Raw genomic sequence first — 23404 nt, 5'->3', positions numbered from 1 at the left:
TAGCAACAATATAATTAGCATAATCAGCATACCATGGAGCAGTATGAGAAGCATTTATGACATTTAATTGCTCATCAGGAAAGCTATCATTAATAGGTAGTGGGTCATCAAGCACATTTTCTAACCTAGACAAGTTGTCTGCAACGGGGTTCTCAGCTCCCTTTCTATCAACAATATGTAAATCAAATTCTTGTAGAAAGATAACCCATCTAATAAGTCTAGGTTTAGCATCTTTCTTTTCCATGAGATATTTAATAGCAGCATGATCAGTGTGAATAGTTACTTTGGAATCAACAATATATTGTCTAAACTTATCACAAGAAAATACAACTGCTAAGAATTCCTTTTCAGTAGTAGCATAATTTCTTTGAGCATTGTCTAGGGTTTTACTAGCATATTGAATAACATTTAATTTCTTATCAACTCTTTGTCCTAGAACAGCACCTACAGCATAATCACTAGCATCACACATAATTTCAAAGGGTAAATTCCAATCGGGTGGCTGAACAATAGGTGCAGAAATCAATGCTTTCTTAAGTATTTCAAATGCTTCTACACAATCATCATCAAAAACAAATGGTATATCTTTTTGTAATAAATTAGTCAGAGGCCGAGAAATTTTTGAGAAGTCCTTAATGAACCTCCTATAAAATCTGGCGTAACCAAGGAAACTTCTTATACCTTTGATGTCCTTGGGACATGGCATCTTTTCAATAGCATCAACCTTGGCTTTATCAACCTCAATACCTCTTTCAGAAACTTTATGCCCCAATACAATACCTTCATTAATCATAAAGTGGCACTTTTCCCAATTCAAGACAAGATTAGTTTCTTCACATCTCTGCAAAACTCGATAAAGGTTGCTCAAGCAATCATCAAAAGAAGATCCATAGACGGAGAAATCGTCCATGAAAATTTCGCAAATCTTTTCACAAAAGTTAGAGAATATAGCCATCATGCATCTTTGAAAGGTGGCAGGTGCATTACATAAACCAAAAGGCATATGTCTATAAGAAAAAGTACCAAAAGGGCAAGTAAAAGTAGTCTTAGATTGATCCTTGGCCGACACAGGTATTTGAGAGAAACCAGAATAACCATCTAGAAAGCAAAAATGTGTATGTTTGGATAATCTTTCTAGGATTTAGCGATAAAGGGTAAGGGGTAATGATCCTTTTAGTGGCCTTATTTAATTTGCAGAAATCAATTACCATCCTATAACCTGTAATAATTCTTTGAGGAATCAATTCATCTTTATCGTTAGGAACAACAGTAATACCTCCTTTCTTAGGGACACAATGGACAGGGCTTACCCACTGACTATCAGCAACGGGATAGATTATACTTGCCTCAACGAGCTTTAGTATTTCCTTTCTTAGCACTTCTTTCATTTTAGGATTCAGCCGTCGTTGATGATCACGGACTGGTTTAGCATCTTCTTCCAAATTTATTTTATGTTGACATAGAGTGGGACTAGTGCCCTTAAGATCATCAAGAGTATACTCAATAGCAGCACAGTGCTTCTTCAGAGTTTTCAATAATCTCTCTTCCTCATGCTTTGAAAGGTTAGCACTAATAATAACAGGATATATCTTTTTCTCATCAAGATAAGCATATTTAAGAGTATCAGGCAACGGTTTAAGCTCAAACACGGGATCACCCTTGGGTGGAGGAGGATCCCCTAGGATTTCAACAGGTAAATTGTTTTTCAGAATAGGTTCCTGTTTAAAGAATACTTCATCTATTTCCCTTCTTTCATTCATAAACATATCATTCTCATGGTCTAGCAAATATTGTTCTAAAGGATCACTAGGAGGTACAACAATAGAAGCAAGACCAATAATTTCATCCTTACTAGGTAATTCTTCTTCACGGTGTTGTCTACTAAATTTAGAGAAATTAAATTCATGAGACATATCATCTAAACCGATAGTAACAACATCCCTTTTGCAATCTATGGTAGCATTAACAGTGTTCAGGAAGGGTCTACCAAATATAATGGGACAAAAGCTATCTTGTGGGAAGCCAAGAACAAGAAAATCAGCAGGATATTTAGTTTTCCCACACAAGACTTCAACATCTCTAACAATTCCCATTGGTGAAATAGCATCTCTATTGGCAAGTTTAATTGTGACATCAATATCTTCTAACTCAACGAGTGCAATATCATGCATAATTTCTCTATATAGGCTAATAGGTATTGCACTAGCACTGGCACCCATATCACATAAGCCATGATAACAATGATCTCCTATTTTAACAGAAATAACAGGCATGCCTACCACAGGTCTAGGTTTATCTTTAGCACAAGGTTTAGCAATTCTAGCAGTTTCATCACAGAAATAAATAACATGCCCATCAATATTATCAGACAAGAGATCTTTAACAATAGCAATATTAGGTTCAAATTTAACTTGCTCAGGAGGTGTATATGTTTTAATATTGCTTTTACAAACCACAATTGAAGCTTTAGCATGATCCTTTATCCTAATAGGGAAAGGTGGTTTCTCAACATGAGAAGTAGGAACAACATGATCATTATAAGTGATAATCTTTTCTTCAACTTTAATAGGTGTAGGTACTTTTACTTCTATGGGAGGATGATATTTAAACCACTTCTCCTTGGGGAGATCAACATAAGTAGCAAAAGATTCACAGAAAGAAGCTACTATCTCAGAGTCAAGTCCATATTTAGTGCTAAATTTACGAAAAACATCGGTATCCATAAAAGATTTAACACAATTAAACTTAGGTGTCATACCTGACTCCTTACCTTCGTCGAGGTCCCAATCTTCAGAGTTGCGTTTAATTCTTTCTAATAAATCCCATTTGAATTCAATAGTCTTCATCATAAAAGAGCCAGCACAAGAAGTATCAAGCATGGTGCGATTGCTATCAGAAAGCCGATCATAAAAATTTTGAATAATCATTTCTCTTGAGAGCTCATGATTGGGGCATGAATATAACATTGATTTAAGCCTCCCCCAAGATTGAGCGATGCTTTCTCCTTCACGAGGCCAACAATTATATATATAATTCCAATCACGATGAACAAGATGCATAGGATAAAACTTTTGATGAAATTTCAACTTCAATCGTTTGTAGTTCCATGACCCCATATCATCACATAGCCTATACCATGTCGATGCATCTCCCTTCAAAGATAAAGAGAAAACCTTCTTCTTAACAACATCTCCGGGTACACCTACAAGCTTAAATAATCCACAAACTTCATCCACATATATTAGATGCTCATCAAGATGCTTTGTTCCATCTCCTACAAAAGGATTAGCTAGCAGTTTTTCTATCATACCCGAAGGAATTTCAAAGCAGACATTTTCATTTTCAGTAGGTTCAGTAGGTTGAGGAGCAACTCTTTGCTCTACTTGTCAGGGTGAAGATAACCCGAACAAGCCCGTCAGAGGATTACTTTCCATAGTAACAAGTGACAGTAAATTTCAGCACACTATATAAATTTTTCCTTATCAAATTCCACCTACCAAAAGCGCTTCACTCCCCGACAACGGTGCCAGAAAAGAGTCTTGATGACCCACAAGTATAGGGGATCTATCGTAGTCCTTTCGATAAGTAAGAGTGTCGAACCCAACGAGGAGCAGAAGGAAATGATAAACGGTTTCCAGCAAGGTATTCTCTGCAAGTACTGAAATAAGTGGTAACAGATAGTTTTGTGATAGGATAATTTGTAACGAGCAACAAAAGTAAATAAAGTGCAGCAAGGTGGCCCAATCCTTTTTGTAGCAAAGGACAAGCCTGGACAAACTCTTATATAGAGAAAGACGCTCCTGAGGACACATGGGAATATCGTCAAGCTAGTTTTCATCACGTTCATAAGATTCGCATTCGGTACTTTGATAATCTGATATGTGGGTGGACCGGTGCTTGGGTGTTGTCCTTACTTGGACAAGCATCCCACTTATGATTAACCTCTATTGCAAGCATCCGCAACTACAACAAAAGTATTAAGGTAAACCTAACCATAGCATGAAACATATGGATCCAAATCAGACCCTTATGAAGCAACGCATAAACTAGGGTTTAAGCTTCTGTCACTCTAGCAACCCATCATCTACTTATTACTCCCCAATGCCTTCCTCTAGCCCAAATAATGGTGAAGTGTTATGTAGTCGACGTCCACATAACACCACTAGAGGGATGACAACATACATCTCATCAAAATATCGATCGAAGACCAAATTCACATGAGTACTAATAGCAACACTTCTCTCATGTCCTCAGGAACAAACGTAACTACTCACAAAGCATATTCATGTTCATAATCAGAGGGGTATTAATATGCATATAGGATATGAACATATGATCTTTCACCAAATAAACCAACTAGCATCAACTACAAGGAGTAATTAACACTACTAGCAACCCACAGGTACCAATCCCGGACTTGGAGACAAGAATTGGATACAAGAGATGAACTAGGCTTTTGAGAGGAGATGGTGCTGGTGAAGATGTTGATGGAGATTGCCCTCTCCCGATGAGAGGAGCATTGGTGATGACGATGGCGATGATTTCCCCCTCCCGGAGGGAGATTTCCCCGGCAGAACAGCTCCGCCAGAGCCCTAGATTGGTTCCGTCAAGGTTCCGCCTCGTGGCGGCGGAGATTCATCCGAGAGGATGGCTTCCTATTTTTTTTCCATCAAAAGACTTCATATAGCAGAAATGGCCACAGGAGGGCCACCAGGGGGCCCACGAGGTAGGGGGGTGCGCCCAGGGGGGTAGGGCGCGCCCCCCACCCTCCTGGGCAGGGTGTGGCCCCCCTGGTGAAGTTCTTGTTCTCAGCATTTTTTATATATTCGGAAAACGTCTTCCGTGAAGTTTCAGGAATTTTGAAGGTGTGCATAATAGGTCTCTAATATTTGCTCCTTTTCTAGCCCAGAATCCCACCTGCCGGCATTCTCCCTCTTTATGGAAACCTTGTAAAATAAGAGAGAATAGGCATAAGTATTGTGACATAATGTGTAATAATAGTCCATAATGCAATAAATATCGATATAAAAGCATGATGCAAAATGGACGTATCAGTCCTCAAAAAAAGGAGAGCGAAGTCGAAAGGGGGGAAACGGAGGTCGATTCCAGCCCTAAAAAATAGAGGTCGATTCCTCGTCTGGTTATCATGGGAATGATGGCACTGAAGCGATTCATGTGCACACAGTCGGAGCGACGACACCAAATCCGAGCCCGTGCCAGCGGTAAGCACCTCCCTATCTTAACTCTCCTAGTAGTTTGAGACTATTTAGCCGGCATGAAATACCTACGATTTGAGAGGCGTCTTATTTAGCCGGCATGAGATCCAGGACGAGCCTTTGGAGAGATTGCATTGTTCTGCACAAAACAATTTTATGGCCAACAGAAGCTGATTTATTGAATTGACACGATTAAGATTCAATAGTGGAGCTCACATCCAGGTTGGATAAGAGAAACCAAATGAGTTTCTATATGTGCTCCAATTTGTTGTTCCCCTTTGTTAAAGCCTCCAGTATTCTTACCATGCTTATTGGACAGCTATGTCGGTCGATGGGTCGTTCTTCGTATAGGATGGTAATGCAAGTGTTGGAATGGTCTTACCAGGGAGGATGGTTTAGTCATCTTTGCTGCTTACTAGGCAATCTTTCATTGCAATGAGGCTCTTGAGGCGGAGATACATCCACTGATGCAGGGCATGGCCCCTGTTATACAACATACGAATCGACCGCTGGTGGTCCTATCGGATTCCTTGGAGGCTCTATCAATCATCTCAGGTGATAACTTGTCTTGTTCGGCCTACGGTCACATGGTAGCTGAAATTAAGTCGTTGATGAGTGGTAGGAGTTTGTTCCACATAAAATTATGAGAGCTCAAAACAGGGTAGTAGATTTTATGGTTAATTATAGCCGCACCGTGTTGTATACCGCGGTGTGGATGAGTAGATGTCATCCATGTTGCGAGGATTTATGGTCACTCGATTGTAACCCTATGATTCATAAATAAAACTCCCTCTAGTTGCGCCAACAAAAACCACTTATTTATAAATTTTGGTCAAATATATAGAAACCATTAACAACATTTGGCATACCAAATTATAAAGTTTGACTTAGAATAAACTAACATCCACTCCATTTTAACATAGATGAGTACATGTGAAATTGTGCTTCCAAACAGGTTGTTCTTTAAAAAAAGTAAAAACAAATGTTTGTTGAAACTCTAGACCTAACGGATCACGGCTAGGCCTAGGCCACTTGGTAAAAGAAGTGAAAGACATAAATAAATCAATAAAGCTTCAAATCTTTTTCGGGGAGAATTGATTCTTACGTGAACTAGGACATGACCATGTCTGCTTGGGGATACGTATCATTTTCGGGGATCGCTTTTTTTCCTTCTAGCTAGGGTTTTGTCTTCTCTCGGGGCGATTGTGTCGCCGCCGTCGAGGTTTTCTTTCCCTCCTTCGATCTTGCCGCGGGATCGTATCAGGCTTGTTCGGGGTGCCTCTCGGGGGACACCGCCTGGTCTGGACGTCTTTTTTGCCACAAGAAGGTCTAGGGCGCCTTGCAACACCCGATCGATCTACATCGGGTTAGGGTTTCCAGTGATGGCAGCAGATGGCGCGTCGACAGCAAGGACTCCGGGCGCAGATACCGCTGCGGGGTTAGAGAAGATGATGGCAGAGCTGGGACTCCGTGAGGAGGATCTGGATGATGTCGTCTATGATGAGAAAGAAGCACCTCCGGATGCAGCAAGATGGAGTCGTTCGGGTGCACATTGATAAGTCGTACAGTCAATATTGGTTCTTCAAGAACATGCGTGCGGCTTGGGATCTCGCGCACGACTGCAAGTTCCGTCCTTTGGAGGACAATCTATACACAGTTCAGTTTTTCTGCCTTGGAGATTGGGAGAGGGTCATGCAAGATGGACCATGGAACTTCCGGGGAAACGCTGTCATCCTCAAGCCTTATGATGGAATCACTCAGCCTTCGATGGTAGCACTAGACACACTTGACATATGGGTGCAGATTCATGATGTACCTGATAAATATGCTCATCTTGTGGAGGCCATGGCAGGAAAGATTGGAGAGGTCCTTTACGCTGAAAATATATCCCAGGATTTTGCTGGCAATTTTTATCGGGTATGGGTGAGGGTCGATGTGTTCAAACCCTTAAAGAGTGCGGTGAGTATGATCAGGGATGGAAAACGCCAGATCTACAGGGTGAGGTATGAAAAACTCCCAGATTGGTGTGCTGTTTGTGGGCATCTGGGACACATCTATAAGGAGCATGGGGATGGTATTCATGCACCAGTAGCCCTAGTTTTCAAGGATCTTCGGGCCACATGGGCTATGAGTACGGGAGCAGGGCCTGGTGGAGGCCACGACCGTTGAGGTGGAAGAAGAGGAGGCCGTGGAGGCCGCCCGAGTGCTAGCGATGGCAGGCAGCGTAGCTCAGCCGTGAACACAGCTTCTGCGGAAGATGATGATCTCACTGTTAAAACGGCCACTGATATTGAGATGCAAGAGTCCAACCGTAAAAGGTTGGGAAGAGAAGATGGGCAAGTGCATGAATCGGAGCTGCTGGGAGCAATGGTGCCGCCTACTGATGGGCGGTCTGGCGGGGTTGGGGTTTTGGCTTTGCCGCCACCTCAGACGTCAATAAGCCCGCCCCCAAAACAGGACCTGAAGCGGTCCAAGATCTCAATTGCAGGAGAGAAGAGTACCCAGGACAAGACAAACGGCATGAAAGGAGGCAAAACCCCAGAATCATCATCGACGGGCTCCCCGGCGGAGCACCGCCGGGCACAATGAGTCTCTTAAGCTGGAATTGTCGTGGTGTGGTCAAAGCTGCGACAATCCGAGAACTTCGCGAATTAGCGAGAAAATTTGCCCCTGCTCTTCTTTGTATTGTTGAAACTCAGCTGGATAGAGCGAGAGTAGAAAGTTTAGCCAGTTCCATTGGTTTTGATAACACTTTTGCTGTTAGTAGTCAGGGTCGTAGTGGCGGCCTAGGTATTTTTTTTGGAACAATTCAATAAAGATTGAGATTCTTGGGTACTCGATGTATCACATTGACTGTGACATTGTTGAACCAGGCCAAGATCCTTGGAGGTCTACTGTGTTCTATGGTGCAGCGCAAACCAGTAATCGCCAATACACCTGGGACAATATGAAAGGAATTGCATGTTTGAGCCAGCTCCCTTGGGTTTGCATTGGGGACTTCAATGAAGTCCTACGTCCAGAAGAACAAGAAGGAATTGGGGAACACAGTAACGCGCAGATTCAGTAATTCCGAGACGCGGTTGATGTTTGCATGCTTGAGGACTTAGGCTACCAAGGAAATTTTTGGACTTTTGAAAAAAAAGGTCAGAGGGGGAACTTACACAAGGGTAAGACTGGACAGAGCGCTGGCTTCAATGGCTTGGCAAGCAAGGTTCCCATCGGCGTCCTTGAGACATATCATGGCTGTCACATCGGACCACTCGCCGATTCTTTTGATGCTACAGGAGGAACAATTGCGGCCAGCGGCAAAACCTCCTTTCAAGTACGAGGTCATGTGGGAGACACATGATAAGTGGAAGGACACGATCACGCAATACTGGGGGCAGGAGCAAATGGCCGTTAGTCTGGAGGGTTTGAGAATAAAGCTCCAGGCAATTTCAAGTGATCTCAGCAAGTGGAATAGAGACACGTTCAGCACCATTCGAAAGGAAATAAAAAATCTCACAGCGGAGCTGGAAAGGTTGAGGGGTGATCCGACGAGGACAGGCCCGTCCCATGTTGAACTCAAGATCAACGAAAAATTAGTTGAGATGTACCACCGGGAAAAGCTAATGTGGCGCCAGCGGTCGAGGCTTGAGTGGTTGTCGGCAGTGGACAAAAATACTAGATTTTTCCACATGCGGGCGAACATGAGAAGAAATAAGAATATGATTAAGGCGCTAGCGAGTTTGCTTGGGGTCTCAGTCAGCGATCCGGCCGAGTTGAGAAAGATGGTAACAGAGTTTTATATGAGCCTCTACACGACGGAGGGAGTCAGTAACATGAATGAGGTTCTCCAGCATGTACCCAGGAAAGTGACACAACAGATGAATGACATGCTCCTAGCCCCATACACCAAGGAAGAAGTGAAGACAGCTTTATTCCAGATGGTTCCAACCAAGGCTCCGGGACCAGATGGCTTCCCGGCTCACTTCTATCAGAGGCACTGGGACATTTGTGGAGAGGAAGTCACGACTGCAGTGCTCAAAATAATTCGTGGGGAGGAAAGTGTAGAGTGTGTCAATGACACGGTCCTAGTGCTTATTCCTAAGGTGATAAACCCTACTCTCCTCACTCAATTTTGACCTATCAGCTTATGTAATGTCATATACAAGATTGCATCAAAATTTATTGCAAACAGGCTGAAAGTAATCTTGCCAGACATTATATCTGAGGAGCAGTCAGCTTTCATCCCAGGCAGGCTGATAACTGATAACATCATATGTGTGTATGAATGTCTTCACTTCATGAAGAGGAGCAAGGCAAAGACGAATAGTCACTGTGCCCTGAAGTTGGATATGATGAAAGCATATGACAGGTTGGAATGGAGCTATCTTCGGGCAATAACGATTCAGTTGGGTTTCTCACAACAGTGGGTAAACATTATAATGGGTATGATCAGCTCCATTCCTTTCTCTGTCTTATTTAATGGAGAGAAGCTTGAGAGTTTTAAACCACCCAGGGGAATCCGACAGGGAGATCCTATCTCCCCCTATCTTTTCTTGATTGCAGCAGAGGGCCTTTCGTGCCTACTTAAAACCAGTTCTCAGTCGTCAGTGCTTGGAGGGATCAAGGTGGCACCAGCAGCTCCGGTTGTAAACCATCTCTTTTTTGCTGACGATAGCCTGTTGTTATTCAAGTCTAGTAATGAGGGGGCAGTAGCAGTTTCAAACATGTTGGAGTTATATTGCAGTGCATCTGGACAGCGAGTTAATCATGATAAATCCTCTATTTTCTTCAGTAAAGGGTCTCCATAGCATCTGCGGGACAACACTAAGAATATTTTGAATGTGCAAAACGAGTCACTGAGTGACCGCTATTTGGGTATGCCCACAGATGTAGGACAAAATAAGATGGGCACATTCAGATACCTCAGAGACCGAGTGTGGGAAAAGGTTCGAGGTTGGATGGAGAAGCTTCTGTCGGCTGCGGCGAAGGAGGTACTTATAAAAGCAGTCGCACAGGCTCTGCCGGTTTACTCTATGGCATGCTTTAGGCTTCCGAGGGGACTTTGCGAGAATATAACTTCAATCATCAGGCAGTTTTGGTGGGGTAGCAAGGCCGGAAAACGGAAACCGAGTTGGGTGGCGTGGGATATAATGACAAGGCCAAAACATCTTGGAGGTCTCGGCTTTAGAGATATGGAGATTTTTAATCTAGCGCTACTAGCTAGACAGGCTTGGAGGATTTTGTGTGATCCTTCTTCTCTCAGTGCACGTATTTTGAATGCGGCATACTTCCCAAATTCAACAATACTGGAAGCCGAACTTGGAGGCCGACCATCACAGATATGGAGGGCGATTATTGATGGGAGAGATATGCTCCGGCAAGGGATAATACGGAGGATTGGGAATGGAGTTACCACGGAAATATGGGCTCATAACTGGCTGCCTAGGCCCGGTCTGATGAGACCCATCACATCCCTAATCACCAACCCTCTGAGGCATGTGTGAGAATTAATCAACACTGCATTAGCATCATGGAATGAGCAGCTGGTGCGTTCGGTATTTGTCCCCATTGATGCTGAAGCAATTTTATCTATCCCGCTATGCACAAGGGATATTGATGATTTCTGGGCATGGAGTGGAGAGAAACGAGGTTTTTTCACAGTCAAGTCTGCCTATAACATGATATTGCAAACCAAGCTTACAAGGGAGAATTGGATTGACGAAAATGATGGACCCTCAGGAGTTGATCAGGAGGGCAACGCATGGACTGGACTGTGGAGAACGGAGATACCATCTAAAGTGAAAATGTTTTTGTGGCGTCTAGCCCGGTGTTCGGTTCCTACGGCAGACTTCCTCCAGCACAGAAACATGGCAACATCGGGGGCGTGCAGGTTGTGTGGAGCAAGGGACTCTTGGAGACATGCTCTACTCAATTGTTCCATGGCCAGAAGCACTTGGGCTCTTTCTGATGAGGCCTTGGTCGAACAGATGATCCAGTATGATATTGACAATGCGAAGGAGTGGGTATTCAAGATGAAAGAGGCGCTGACAGATGATCTTTTTGTACGAATGGCAATTACACTTTGGGCCATATGGAGCGCCCGAAGGAAAGCTATCTATGAGGATATTTTCCAAAGCCCTATGTCAACCCATATGTTTATCCAGGCATAGATAAATGATCTCCAGTTTTTGAAGAAACCGGCACAAGGAAGCATATGTCCAAAAGCTCAGAGGCCTACTCAATGGCTTCCACCGGCGGGTGACTGTGCCAAGGTGAACGTAGATGCTGCAACCAGAGCAACGGCAAGGGTAGGCTCTGCTGTCGCGATAAGCAGGAACAAAGAAGGCTTATTTCTGGGGGCTTCAGCTCTGGTGGTTAAGGGCGTCAATGATCCTACTACATTGGAGGCGTTGGCGATCCGAAAAGCGATGGCACTTGCAGATGATCTGGGCTTACACTCCATCCATGTGGCGTCGGATTGCAAGATAGTGGTTGATGATATCAAGAAGAGGAGTGGAGCAGCTTATGGAGCAATAATACATGAGATCATAGAATACTCCAGTAGTTTTACTACTTGTAATTTTTTCCATGAGTTTAGGAGCTTGAATTTCGAGGCTCACAATCTCGCGAGACATGCTTTACAACTAGGAATTCGCTGCTATGTTTAGTTAGTCCATCCTAGAGAACTTAATTTCGTCCCTGTAAACATTGTGACGGTTCAATAAAAGCTTCGTGAGAGTGTCTCAAAAAAATCTTTTTCGGGGAAAAAAATAGAACATTGACATCAGATTTTTAACATTTGCGATCAATAAATAAATAAATGGTTTTGAAAAGAGAACGTTGAACAAATATCTATAACCCAACGAGGTCGGCCGTGTGCTTCTGCAGTGCAGATTCTGCTCCTTTCTCCGTTTCTGCACTTCAGATTCTGCACCCTTTTTTTTCAGAATGCCAGATTCTGCGCCTTTGTGTTCTTCCCTATGGAGTTGGACCGGCGCCTGCTCATCAGACTCGACCCGTCATCACACCACGGGACCGATGCATTTCACACGTGGCCGTTAACCAGGCACTTTCGTGGTGCAACTCCACAGTCCACACGACGGAACAGTTCCCAACTTGCCTGGTCCGGCGATGGGTCGTCGTAAACCGCGCACGCCACCGCCAAATATCTACCGGCGGCCGGGCCCCACCCCGGCCCGACGTCGTGCCGAACTGCTCCTTCTCCCACGGCACGCCACCGGGACGGGGAGGGGAGGAGGTGGTTCCACACGCCAAGTTACCGGTGCACATACAAGTCCGCTCCCCCGCGCGCCTCGCCGGCTAACATCCACCGTCCACGTCCAAATCAACGGCCCCCGTTGATCTCCCCTGCAACGTGCAGACTCTCCTCTCCCCCCTGCCAAGAAAGTGCAGCGCCCCACAACTCGCCGGGAGAGACAGAGCCTATAAGAATCCGAAAGGACTCGTGGGATCTCGGAGCAACTCGATCGAAGAAGCTCAGCGACCATGCCGATGATCAGCTGCTGCCACCAGCTCAAGCCTCCGTCTCCGCCCCTTCACCTCCAGCCGCCCGCCCATCTCCCTGCGCTACGCCGGGCGTGCTTCGCGGCGGCGGCGTGCGTGGTGGCCGTCAGCGCGATGGGCGCGGTCGACGGCGCGGCCATGGCGCGGGGACCTGCCGACGACGGCGCGGCGCTCGGGGCAGCGCTGGTGCGCGCGCAGGCGCCGGCGCGGTGGAGCGACCGGAGGCAGTGCCCGCCGTGGCACGCCAACTCGCTGGAGAACGTCGTGCCGGAGAACCTGCCCCGGCCGTCCGCGCGCCGGAGGTATAACGGCGTCGCGGCCGCCGACAAGGCGCATGCTCCCGCGCCTGCGGCGTCGCCTGACGCCGTGCTCCCGTTCCTGGCGCTGCGCTCCGGCTCCGGCATGGGCTGCTTCTCCCTCTGAATTAATCTAGCTAGGTGGTGTAAGTTGTAATTAATCGGGTGATTAGGCTAGCAGATTAATTAGCTTAGCTTCTAGAAGAAATAAGCTCTCATATTGGTGAGAGCTGGGGGTACATACGACCAACATATTGTTTTATCTGTGATGATATTTTTCTATGTATTTCAATTCATTGCTCGAAAAGAGCTAGTTAATCATTATTTATCTGGCTTATTATTGGCCACATTTACGTTGTCATGGTGTCTGATCACGTCGCTCTCTATGGAAAAGCAGGAGGAGGGTGAGAAACACACGACAAGCACTCAACCTGAAAGCGAGATCTGACAGCCAACTAAAATCATAATAAGATTCAGAATTTTACAGATTCTAGTACGTACAAATGAAGGTAAAGGTCAGACGGTGTTGGCTTCGGTCACAGCTTCAGGTTCGTAGTAGTACGTGGTAGTACAATGGGTTCGGGTGGAGTACAAGCCGGTTCCGTGCAGTACGACAATGACTCGAGGTATATGTGGACGAAGAAACTGCCCAAACCACGAAAAAACATTGAGAAATAGAAAATAGAGTAGTATCATCATTTTAATTCGGGACTGCCTATACGTCAGTTACCTTAAAAAACTTTCGACGTCGGTCACTTTTTCTATCGACCATCGATCAACATCCAGCGGTTAGCAGCGTCGCCTCATGTTCATCTTCTTCTTCCTCCTCCCCGCGGCGGTCCCCCGCCTCTTCTCACATGGCCTACCCAGCCCTAACCACCTGCCTCTGTCCCCCATGGCCGGCGGCTATTGCCGCCCGCCCTCCACTGGACCTTCCCCCACTGTCGTGCTGGTCGCCGCCCTGACCATCCCTCTAAGCCAAGCCCCGATGAAAAATTTCAACGACCCTCCTACACACCCCCTCCCCACCTTAAGTTTCAAACTCACTCCCGCCGGCTATCACCAGCTTACGCTCGTAGAGCTTGGCGTTACCGTGGCCGGTGCTCCATGTTGTCCCCGTCTTCAGCCTTGCGATGCAATTTGCAAAAAAATGGTTGACACCACACACAAAATTAGGCACATGATGTTCGGCAAATCCATTTTAATTCAGAGGCTACAAATTAATGTTGCTTGTGACAAAAAACACCCGAGCAGCAAAATTAATGTTTGGTACGTAGGAAATATCTGGCTCACCTCTTGCGGCCACCCGCGATCCGGGGTTCCTCTCACCTCCGTTAACTGAGTAGTTCAGGGTTAGGCCTGTTTGGAATTAAATATCCCATTCCTAGCTTCATCACGGCAACACCCGGAGCGGTGAGCTTGAGGGGCATGTGGGGGTGTTTTTCGACACCTCCTTTGGGGCGGCGGATTTGGTGTAGTTGTTGCCGACGAAGCGGTGCCGGCAACATCTATAGATTTTGTTCTCCAACTTAGGCCCTGCTTCAACGGTGACAATCTTGGGACATGGACAATCTTAGGAGTCAGAACAATGGTTGTCGCTTAGTGTGCCTTGTTACAGAAGTATGTGAATGTTCATTGCGGAAAAGTATATGGGAGAGATGATATTTGTTAATGAGTTTCACCATTATGGCTACATCTTTAGGGGCATATGACTACAAGCGCTCCTTACCATGTACTAAAATGAAATAGTACAAATTAAGGACAAGCCTATCAAGGCCATCAGACACATCTCAATCGTTGCGCCACAGCCTGTTTGGGCACTCCTGCCACGGACACCCAGAACGTCCCCTTCTTGATCTCGTGTTTAGCCTACCAGCTTTGTCTAGTCTATTTTGGCTACCCTCAGAGCCTTTATACACTAGTAGAAAAAGGGTCAAATGTGAAGCACATTAGTGCCGGTTTGAATTTGAGCCGGCACTAATGTGACCATTAGTGCCGGTTTCAACGGCTAGGCGGGCGGACATCACTAGTACCGGTTCGTGGGCAACCTTTAGTACCGGTTCATGCCACAAACCGATACTAATGAGGCCAGTCCGGCTGTGGTCAGGCTGGGGCCCCCACGAAGACCTTTAGTACCGGTTCATGGCATGAACCGGTACTAGAGTTTCTTATTAAGCAGATTTTTAGTTCCACCTCGCCAAGGGAGAGGCAGTATGAGCGGTTTATAAGCCGTGAGTGCAGAGACAATGACGAGGAGGCGCAATGCTCACCTGCACGTTGATTAGCTTCAAGCCTTTCGGAATAGCATAGATTGCACTGAGCTATGTGCAGTGCAGTCTACACTATTCCGACAGGCTTTAAGCAAATTAACCAGCATTGCACCTCTTTTTTATTTTTAATAACTTATTTGGACTCCGGACTTCTTGTGTGTTCAGTATGCAGCATTCAAAGCAATGTCATCAATTTCCAACATGTTCTGACATCATTTGCTGTTTTTCAGTCATTTACCTAATTGTTTAGAGAGCTAAATAACCGTGAAATTAAAAATCACTACAAAATAAACTATGAAAATGTTGAAACTTGGCATGGTATCATCATTTCACCCGCATAGCATGTGCGAAAGAGTAGAGAGGGTCACGGCAAAAACTGGACGCACGTCGTGTACAAACTGGACAATCTCTTTCAAAGTATTAGGGTTTCGGACGAGAACTCGTCTGTTACATGGGCACTTCAATGTTTTTTAAAATTATTTAAACTCCGGACTTCTTGTGGGTTTAGTATGCAGCATTCAAAGCGACGTCATCAATTTGCAACATGTTCTGACATCATTTATTGTTTTCAGTTATTTACCTAATTGTTTAGAGAGCTAAATGACCGTAAAATTGAAAATCACTACAAAATAAACAGTGAAAATGTTAAAACTTGGCATGGTATCATCATTTCACCCGCATAGCATGTGTGAAAGAGTAGAGAGGGTCACGGCAAAAACTGGACAATCTCTTTCGGAGTATCAGGGTTTCGGACGAGAACTCATCTGTTACATGGGCACTTCAATGTTTTTTAAACGTATTTGAACTCTGGACTTCTTTTGCGTTCAGTATGCAGCATTCAAAGCGACGTCATCAATTTCCAACATGTTCTGACATCATTTGCTATTTTTCAGTCATTTACCTAATTGTTTAGAGAGCTAAATGACCGTGAAATTGAAAATCACTACAAAATGAACCGTGAAAATGTTGAAACTTGGCATGGTATCATCATTTCACCCGCATAGCATGTGCAAAAGAGTAGAGAGGGTCACGACAAAAACTGGACGCACTTCGTGTACAAACTGGACAATCGTTTGGAGTATTAGGGTTTCGGACGAGAACTCATCTGTTACAGCGACACTTCATTTTTTTTAAACTTATTATAACTCCAGACTTCTTTTGCGTTCAGTATGCAGCATTGAAAGCCACGCCATCAACTTTCAACCATCAACTTGGCATGGTATATAAAAATAAATGAATAGAAGAAAATAAATAAAGCAGAAAAGAAAAATAGCAGAAAAGAAAAAATAGCAGAAAAGAAAAAAACTATAGCAGAAAAGAAAAAAACTACTCAGAAATAAATAGAAGAAAAAATAAAGCAGAAAAGAAAAAACTATATATAAAAATTTGAGGCGCTGCCCTGTGGGCCTGCTAGACCACGGGCGTGCAATTTCAGGCCCACAAGGCCCAGCAGACTCATAGGGCAGCGCGCCGTAGTTAGGCCCAGAAGCCTGCTTTATAGAGGAGTTCGAAAGGGCAGCCGCGGCTGGGTTTATAAACCAGTGCGGCTGCCCTTCGCCTGGCGAGGTGGGACTAAACTTTGTGCACCGCGGGTGGCAGCGCACAACCTTTAGTACCGGTTGGTGGCTCCAACCGGTACTAAAGTTCGCTCTTCCCGCCTCTTGGCCTGGCCAAAATTGGTCTTTAGTACCGGTTGGTGGCTCCAACCGGTACTAAAGGCCCATCCTATATAAGAAAACACTTCAAAAAATTCAGTTTCTCATCTGCTTCTTCTCCTCTGTCCCGTCGCCCGCCGCCCCCGTCGACGCCCCCGTCGCCACCCCTCGTCGACGCCCCCCGTCGCCGCCCCATCCCCGTCGTCGCCGCCCCGACCGTCCTCGTCCTCGTCGCCACGCCCCGCCCCGTCGTCCCCACCCGGCCCGTCCCCGTCCCCCTTGTCGCCGCCCCGTCCCCATCCCCGTCGTCGCCATCCCCGTCGTCACCATGCCCGTCGGCGCCGCCCGCCGCCGTCCCCGTCGCCGGCCCCATCGCCTCGCCTCGCCAGTGAGATCCTGCCCCGGCCGCCATGTCCACACACACACACACATTGTTTTTTAGTTATAAATTTTAGTTATAGAAATTTTTATGTTTTTTATTTATAGAAAAGTTAGAAATTTTTCTGTTTTTAGTTATAAAACTTTTAGAAATGTCAGTTATATATAAATGTCAGTTATATATAAATGTTTTTTATATAAATGAATTACCTAGATAAGAATGTTAGAATGTTAATGTTACATGAATTAGATAGAGAAGTTAAATATTAATGTCAATTGTTAGATGAATTAGATAGAGAAGTTAAATATTAATGTCAATTGTTAGATGAATTAGCTAGATATTAATTAATTAGGTATATGAGATTATTTGAACTAGTTGAATTAATATAACTAGTTTATTTTTAGTAAATGCTTAGTTGAACTAGCTAGTTGAATTAGTACTAGTTTATTTTTAGTAAGAAAATTAATAGAACTAGTTTATTTTTAGTAATTTCTTAGTTGAATTAATAAAACTAGTTATTTTTAGTAAGAAATTTAGGTATATGAGATTTGATAATCTAATCAAAATATTACTATATAGAACTACCTACTTTATTTTAGTAAGAAATTAATAGAACTAGTTTATTTTTAGTAAATGCTTGGTTGAATTAATAGAACTAGTTTATTTAGTTGAATTAATAGAACTAGTAAGTGTTTAATGTTTCACCTATATATGAACATATGTTAGATATTAATATCAAATGTTAGATGAATTAGATATAAATTATATGTTAGATATATATTTAATTTAGTTATATGAGATTTCATTATCTAATTAACATTTTATTATATAGAACTAGCAACCTTATTTTTAGTAAGAAAATTAATAGAATTAGTTTAATTGAATTAGTTGAATTAATTAGTTGAACTAGTTAGTTGAATTAGTTGAGCTACTTTATTTAGGTATATTTTTCGTAAGTGCTTACTTGAATTAGTTCAATTAATTAGTTGAACTAGTTGAATTAACAAAATTAGTTGAATTAATAGAACTAATAAGTATTTAATGTTTCACCTATGAACATAGGAATGTCGTCTGACGACGAACACGATTTCATTATGTGCGAATACTACGAAGACCAGCGCGGCCTGTGCGGCAGAAATTTTCTAGTTGATGATAGACGCTTCAGCATCAAGCTGGATGAGAACTTCAAAGTGGATGCGGTAAGTCACAACGACAAGTCTTTTTTCATAATTAAGCATGACTTATGCTTCATTTGCTTCAACTTTTAATTTTAATTTTTCACTATTCTACTAGCGTATCCCCTGCCATGCAAGAATTTTTGTCTTGGATAAGATAAGTTTCAGTCCTAATGAAACTATGGAGGTAAACAGAGTTTGCTTGAAGACCGAGCATAGTTATACCTTCAACGTCAAATTATACAATGCAGACACATACACCTATTTTGAATGCAAAACTTGGCAAGCACTATGCAAGGCTTATGCATTTGAGCCTGATATGGTTATCACCTTTGATATTCGTCCGGAAGATGATATTGAAGGTAATAGAGACATCTGGGTCGATGTGCAGACGCCTCCAGTTCTACCATTATGTGAGTTTCTCAACCATATTTATGTCTTCGATATGAGATTATTTGAACCACTTGAATAATTAATAGATCTCAATTTATATTGACATCTTATTTCCAATCAAGCAAACATGTCTGGCGCTTGGTAGACAGGACCGTCCACTGTCCCGGGGCTGAACTAAACTGCGAGGAGACAAGTCATTATGTTTCATGGCTTGATGATCTTGATGCTGTCAAGACAAAAAAAATTTCCTGCACTTAGAAATGTTAGTACTCAAAACGTGTGACCAATAGTGTTCGTACTGAACTACGGTCGCATATATTTAGGAAAGATGGTAAGATTTCTACTATTTCTCCTCAGTGCATCTTTTGCATACATTATTTTTTTAAGCTAAACTGCATTGCTAAGTATGTTACTATACGATGTTCTTCAACAGGGACTCCCGATGAATGTTGTGCCTGATTGGATCGAGACTAAAGGTACCATGAATATTGTTAGTTTACGGCCAAGATATCCTACAATGCACTTTAGTGCATTCAGGATTTCTAATAGCGAGGAATGTTTAATAGTAAAAGACTGGAGCAAAATTGTGAACGATCACAGAGAAGTACTAGGGGCAGCAATCAGAAGCGCAACCCATGATTAGGAGACAGGTTCATCTGCATGCTCCAATATGATGAATCAGGAAAGCTATACATGTTCTATGCTATTTTACCTGAGAGAGAGCAGCAGGAGTGATTAATTAGCTAGTTCATGCTCTTAGTACTTGTCCTCTCATGTCCGTGTTCTTCGTCCTGAACTTAATCTCAAAGAGTGATTTGCTTTTGTGGTGTTATGAATGCTTATAATATCATTACCATGTTGAACTCGATGATATCTTTGCTTCTGGTACAAGTGAATGTTTCTTATTTAAGCTAGTGTTGGTGGTGATTAGATAGCGGTAATGACTATATGATGATTAAGTAGTGGTAATGAGACGAGTATTATATGATGATTTTTAGCTAGCTATGAAAACTGTTGTTGGTGATGATATATATGATGCAAGAGTTTTTATATTAATATGATGATGATGATGATGATGATGATGAGTTATTATATCATTTATGAAAGAAACTGCATATTAGTTTCAATTGGATGGATTCTAGCTAAGTGATCAAGTATATGCCATATCCATATTACCTCGATCACTTAATTAGTTGATCGAGTATATATAATATGGATATGACATATACTTGATGACTTAGCTAGGATCCACATGCATCCAGTCAAACTAATCTGCGGTACATTCACCTAATGATTTAACAACTCATTATAATGTAAAACAATCACTAAATTAAATTGAAAACACAAAATAAAAGCAAAAATAAAAAATAAAACCAAAACACACCCAAACATTTAGTACCGGTTGGTGTTACCAACCGGTACTAATGTCCTATGCGCCCACGGAGCTGGCTCGTGCCACGTGGTTGCCCTTTAGCACCGGTTCGTGCTGAATCGGTACTAAAGGGGGGGGGGATTTAGTGCCCACACTTTAGTGCCGGTTACCGAACCGACACTAAAGGGCCTTACGAACCGGTGCTATTGCCCGGTTCTACACTAGTGATATAATAGGTCTGGTTTACACGTGTCTGGCTCAAAGGCCTAACCCTCCACGTAATCCAAGTCTACCTATAGTACAATACACATATTCGACACAATTTTAACACCCCTTGACGACCATGTCTTCACCACCTTGTAGTTGTCGTCTTCACGCAAACTCCTATGTATGATTAGACTGTGGTCTTCTCTTGTTGATGGGAAGGTAGTAGAAAACAAAAAAAATTACCTTACGATCAAGATCCCGGATCGTTACCAACTTTGAGTAGCAGCTGCAGAAGAGTTGGCGTAGATCGTTGATGAAGTCCTTCGAACCGTTCATGAATGATCCCTCAATCCAAAGACCGAAGGCACGAGCACGACCTCTCTATGGATTGCACATGTTCGGGCTTTACGATCTGGCAAGCGCTTCGCCGCTCAGAGCTTGACGTCGTCGGAGAATTAGAGGATGGAGAAGAGAACCTCATGGGGCTTCTCTACTATGAGGAATAGAGAACGAGAAGTAGCTCTAATGTAGCCAAGTCTACATTAGAACTACAACAAGAGAACTACAGGAGGCTCTAAACTTTAGAACTTCTGTATCTCCAAGGGACAATTCCTCTAGTATATATAGGTTGAGATAAGGGGAGAGGGCACCACCAAGGGGGTAGGTCTCCTCCCCCCTTGCCTCGACCTAGGGGTACTGGAGAGGAGGAGTCCTCCTCGTTCTCTAGTTCGGCCCCTAGACGGGGCGCCATCCACTAATAGGGCTTAGTGTTGGGGAACGTAGTAATTTCAAAAAAAATCCTACGCACACACAGGATCATGGTGATGCATAGCAACGAGAGGGGAGAGTGTGTACACGTACCCTCGTAGACCGAAAGCGGAAGCGTTAGCATAACACGGTTGATGTAGTTGTACGTCTTCACGATCCGACCGATCCAAGTACCGAACGCACGACACCTCCGAGTTCAGCACACGTTTAGCTCGATGACGTCCCATGAACTCCGATCTAGCAGAGCTTCACGGGAGAGTTCCGTCAGCACGACGGCGTGATGACGATGATGATGATGCTACCGACGCAGGGCTTCGCCTAAGCACCGCTACGATATGATCAAGGTGGATTATGGTGGAGGAGGGCACCGCACACAGCTGGGAGAGATCAATAGATCAACTTGTGTGTCTAGAGGTGCCCCCGGCCCCCGTATATAAAGGAGCAAGGGGGAGGCCGGCCGGCCCCTGTAGGCGTGCCAGGAGGAGGAGTCCTCCTCCTAGTAGGAGTAGGACTCCCCTCTTTCCTACTCCTACTAGGAGGGGGAGAGGGAGAAGGAAAGGGGGCGCCGCCCCTCCTCTCCTAGTCCAATTCGGACCAGAAGGGGAGGGGCACGCAGCCTACCCTAGGCCAGCCCTCTCTCTCTCCACTAAGGCCCATAAGGCCCACTATTTCTCCCGAGGGGTTTCGGTAACCCTCCGGCACTCCGGTTTCTCCAAAACCACTCGGAACACTTACTGTGTCCGAATATAGTCATCCAATATATCGATCTTTACGTCTCGACCATTTCGAGACTCCTCGTCATGTCCGTGATCATATCCAGGACTCCGAACTACCTTTGGTTCATCAAAACACAAAAACTCATAATACCGATCGTCACCGAACTTTAAGCGTGCGGACCCTACGGGTTCGAGAACTATGTAGACATGACCGAGACACGTCTCCAGTCAGTAACCAATAGCGGAACCTGGATGCTCATATTGGCTCCCACATATTCTATGAAGATCTTTATCGGTCAAACTGCATAACAACATGCGTTGTTCCCTTTGTCACCGGTATGCTACTTGCCCGAGATTCGATCGTCGGTATCTCAATACCTAGTTTAATCTCATTACCGGCAAGTCTCTTTACTCGTTCCGTAATACATCATCTCGCAACTAACTCATTAGTTACAATGCTTGCAAGGCTTATAGTGATGTGCATTACCGAGTGGGCCCAGAGATACCTCTCCGACTATCGGAGTGACAAATCCTAATCTTGATCTATGCCAACTCAACAAGTAGCATCGGTGACACCTATAGAGCACCTGAGGGAGTCCTGGATTAGGGGGTGTCCGGATGGCCGGACTATACCTTCAGCCGGACTCCTGGACTATGAAGATACAAGATTGAAGACTTCGTCCCGTGTCCGGAAGGGACTTTCCTTGGCGTGGAAGGCAAGCTTGGCGATACGGATATTCACATCTCCTACCATTGTAACCGACTTTGTGTAACCCTAACCCTCTCTGGTGTCTATATAAACCGGAGGGTTTTAGTCCATAGGACAACATACACAACAACAATCATACCATAGGCTAGCTTCTAGGGTTTAGTCTCCGATCTCGTGGTAGATCTACTCTTGTACTACCCATATTATCAATATTAATCAAGCAGGACGTAGGGTTTTACCTCCATCGAGAGGGCCCGAACCTGGGTAAAACTTCGTGTCCCTTGCCTCCTGTTACCATCCGGCCTAGACGCACAGTTCGGGACCCTCTACCCGAGATCCGCCGGTTTTGACACCGACATTGGTGCTTTCATTGAGAGTTCCTCTGTGTCGTCGCCGTCAGGCTTGATGGCTCCTACGATAATCAATGGCGATGCAGTCCAGGGTGAGATCTTCCTCCCCGGACAGATCTTCGTCTTCGGCGGCTTCGCACTGCGGGCCAATTCACTTGGCCATCTGGAGCAGATCGAAAGCTATGCCCCTGGCCGTCAGGTCAGATTTGGAAGTTTAAACTACACGGCTGACATCCGCGGGGACTTGATCTTCGACGGATTCGAGCCACTGCCGAGCGCGCCGCACTGTCCCAACGAGCATGATCTAGCTCTGCCGCCGAACAATGCCCTGGAGGCCGCACCCACATCGGCTTCAACCCTTAATTCGGAGCCAACTGCGCCGATCG

At 44.4% G+C, this 23404-nt stretch overlaps 1 protein-coding gene across 1 annotated transcript; it reads left to right on the top strand.

Moving 5' to 3' along the window:
- Positions 1-12530: 12530 nt before the first annotated feature.
- Positions 12531-13377, top strand: LOC125539523 (histone deacetylase-like protein). Its single transcript, XM_048703002.2, has one exon. The coding sequence runs from the start codon at positions 12711-12713 to the stop codon at positions 13149-13151; it is 441 nt and encodes a 146-aa protein (XP_048558959.1). The 5' UTR covers positions 12531-12710; the 3' UTR covers positions 13152-13377.
- The last annotated feature ends 10027 nt before the right edge of the window (positions 13378-23404 follow it).

The sequence above is a fragment of the Triticum urartu genome, chromosome 1A (genome assembly GCF_056163025.1).
Source record: "Triticum urartu cultivar PI428250 chromosome 1A, HENAU_Tu73, whole genome shotgun sequence".
NCBI classification, from domain to species: Eukaryota; Viridiplantae; Streptophyta; class Magnoliopsida; order Poales; family Poaceae; genus Triticum; species Triticum urartu.
The sequence above is the reverse complement of the archived record's forward strand: the minus strand, read 5'-3'. Positions and strand labels throughout refer to the sequence as shown.

Bases quoted from the DNA above. Each gene is read 5' to 3' on its own strand.
- LOC125539523 (XM_048703002.2), top strand. From the start codon at position 12,711: ATGCCGATGATCAGCTGCTGCCACCAGCTCAAGCCTCCGTCTCCGCCC.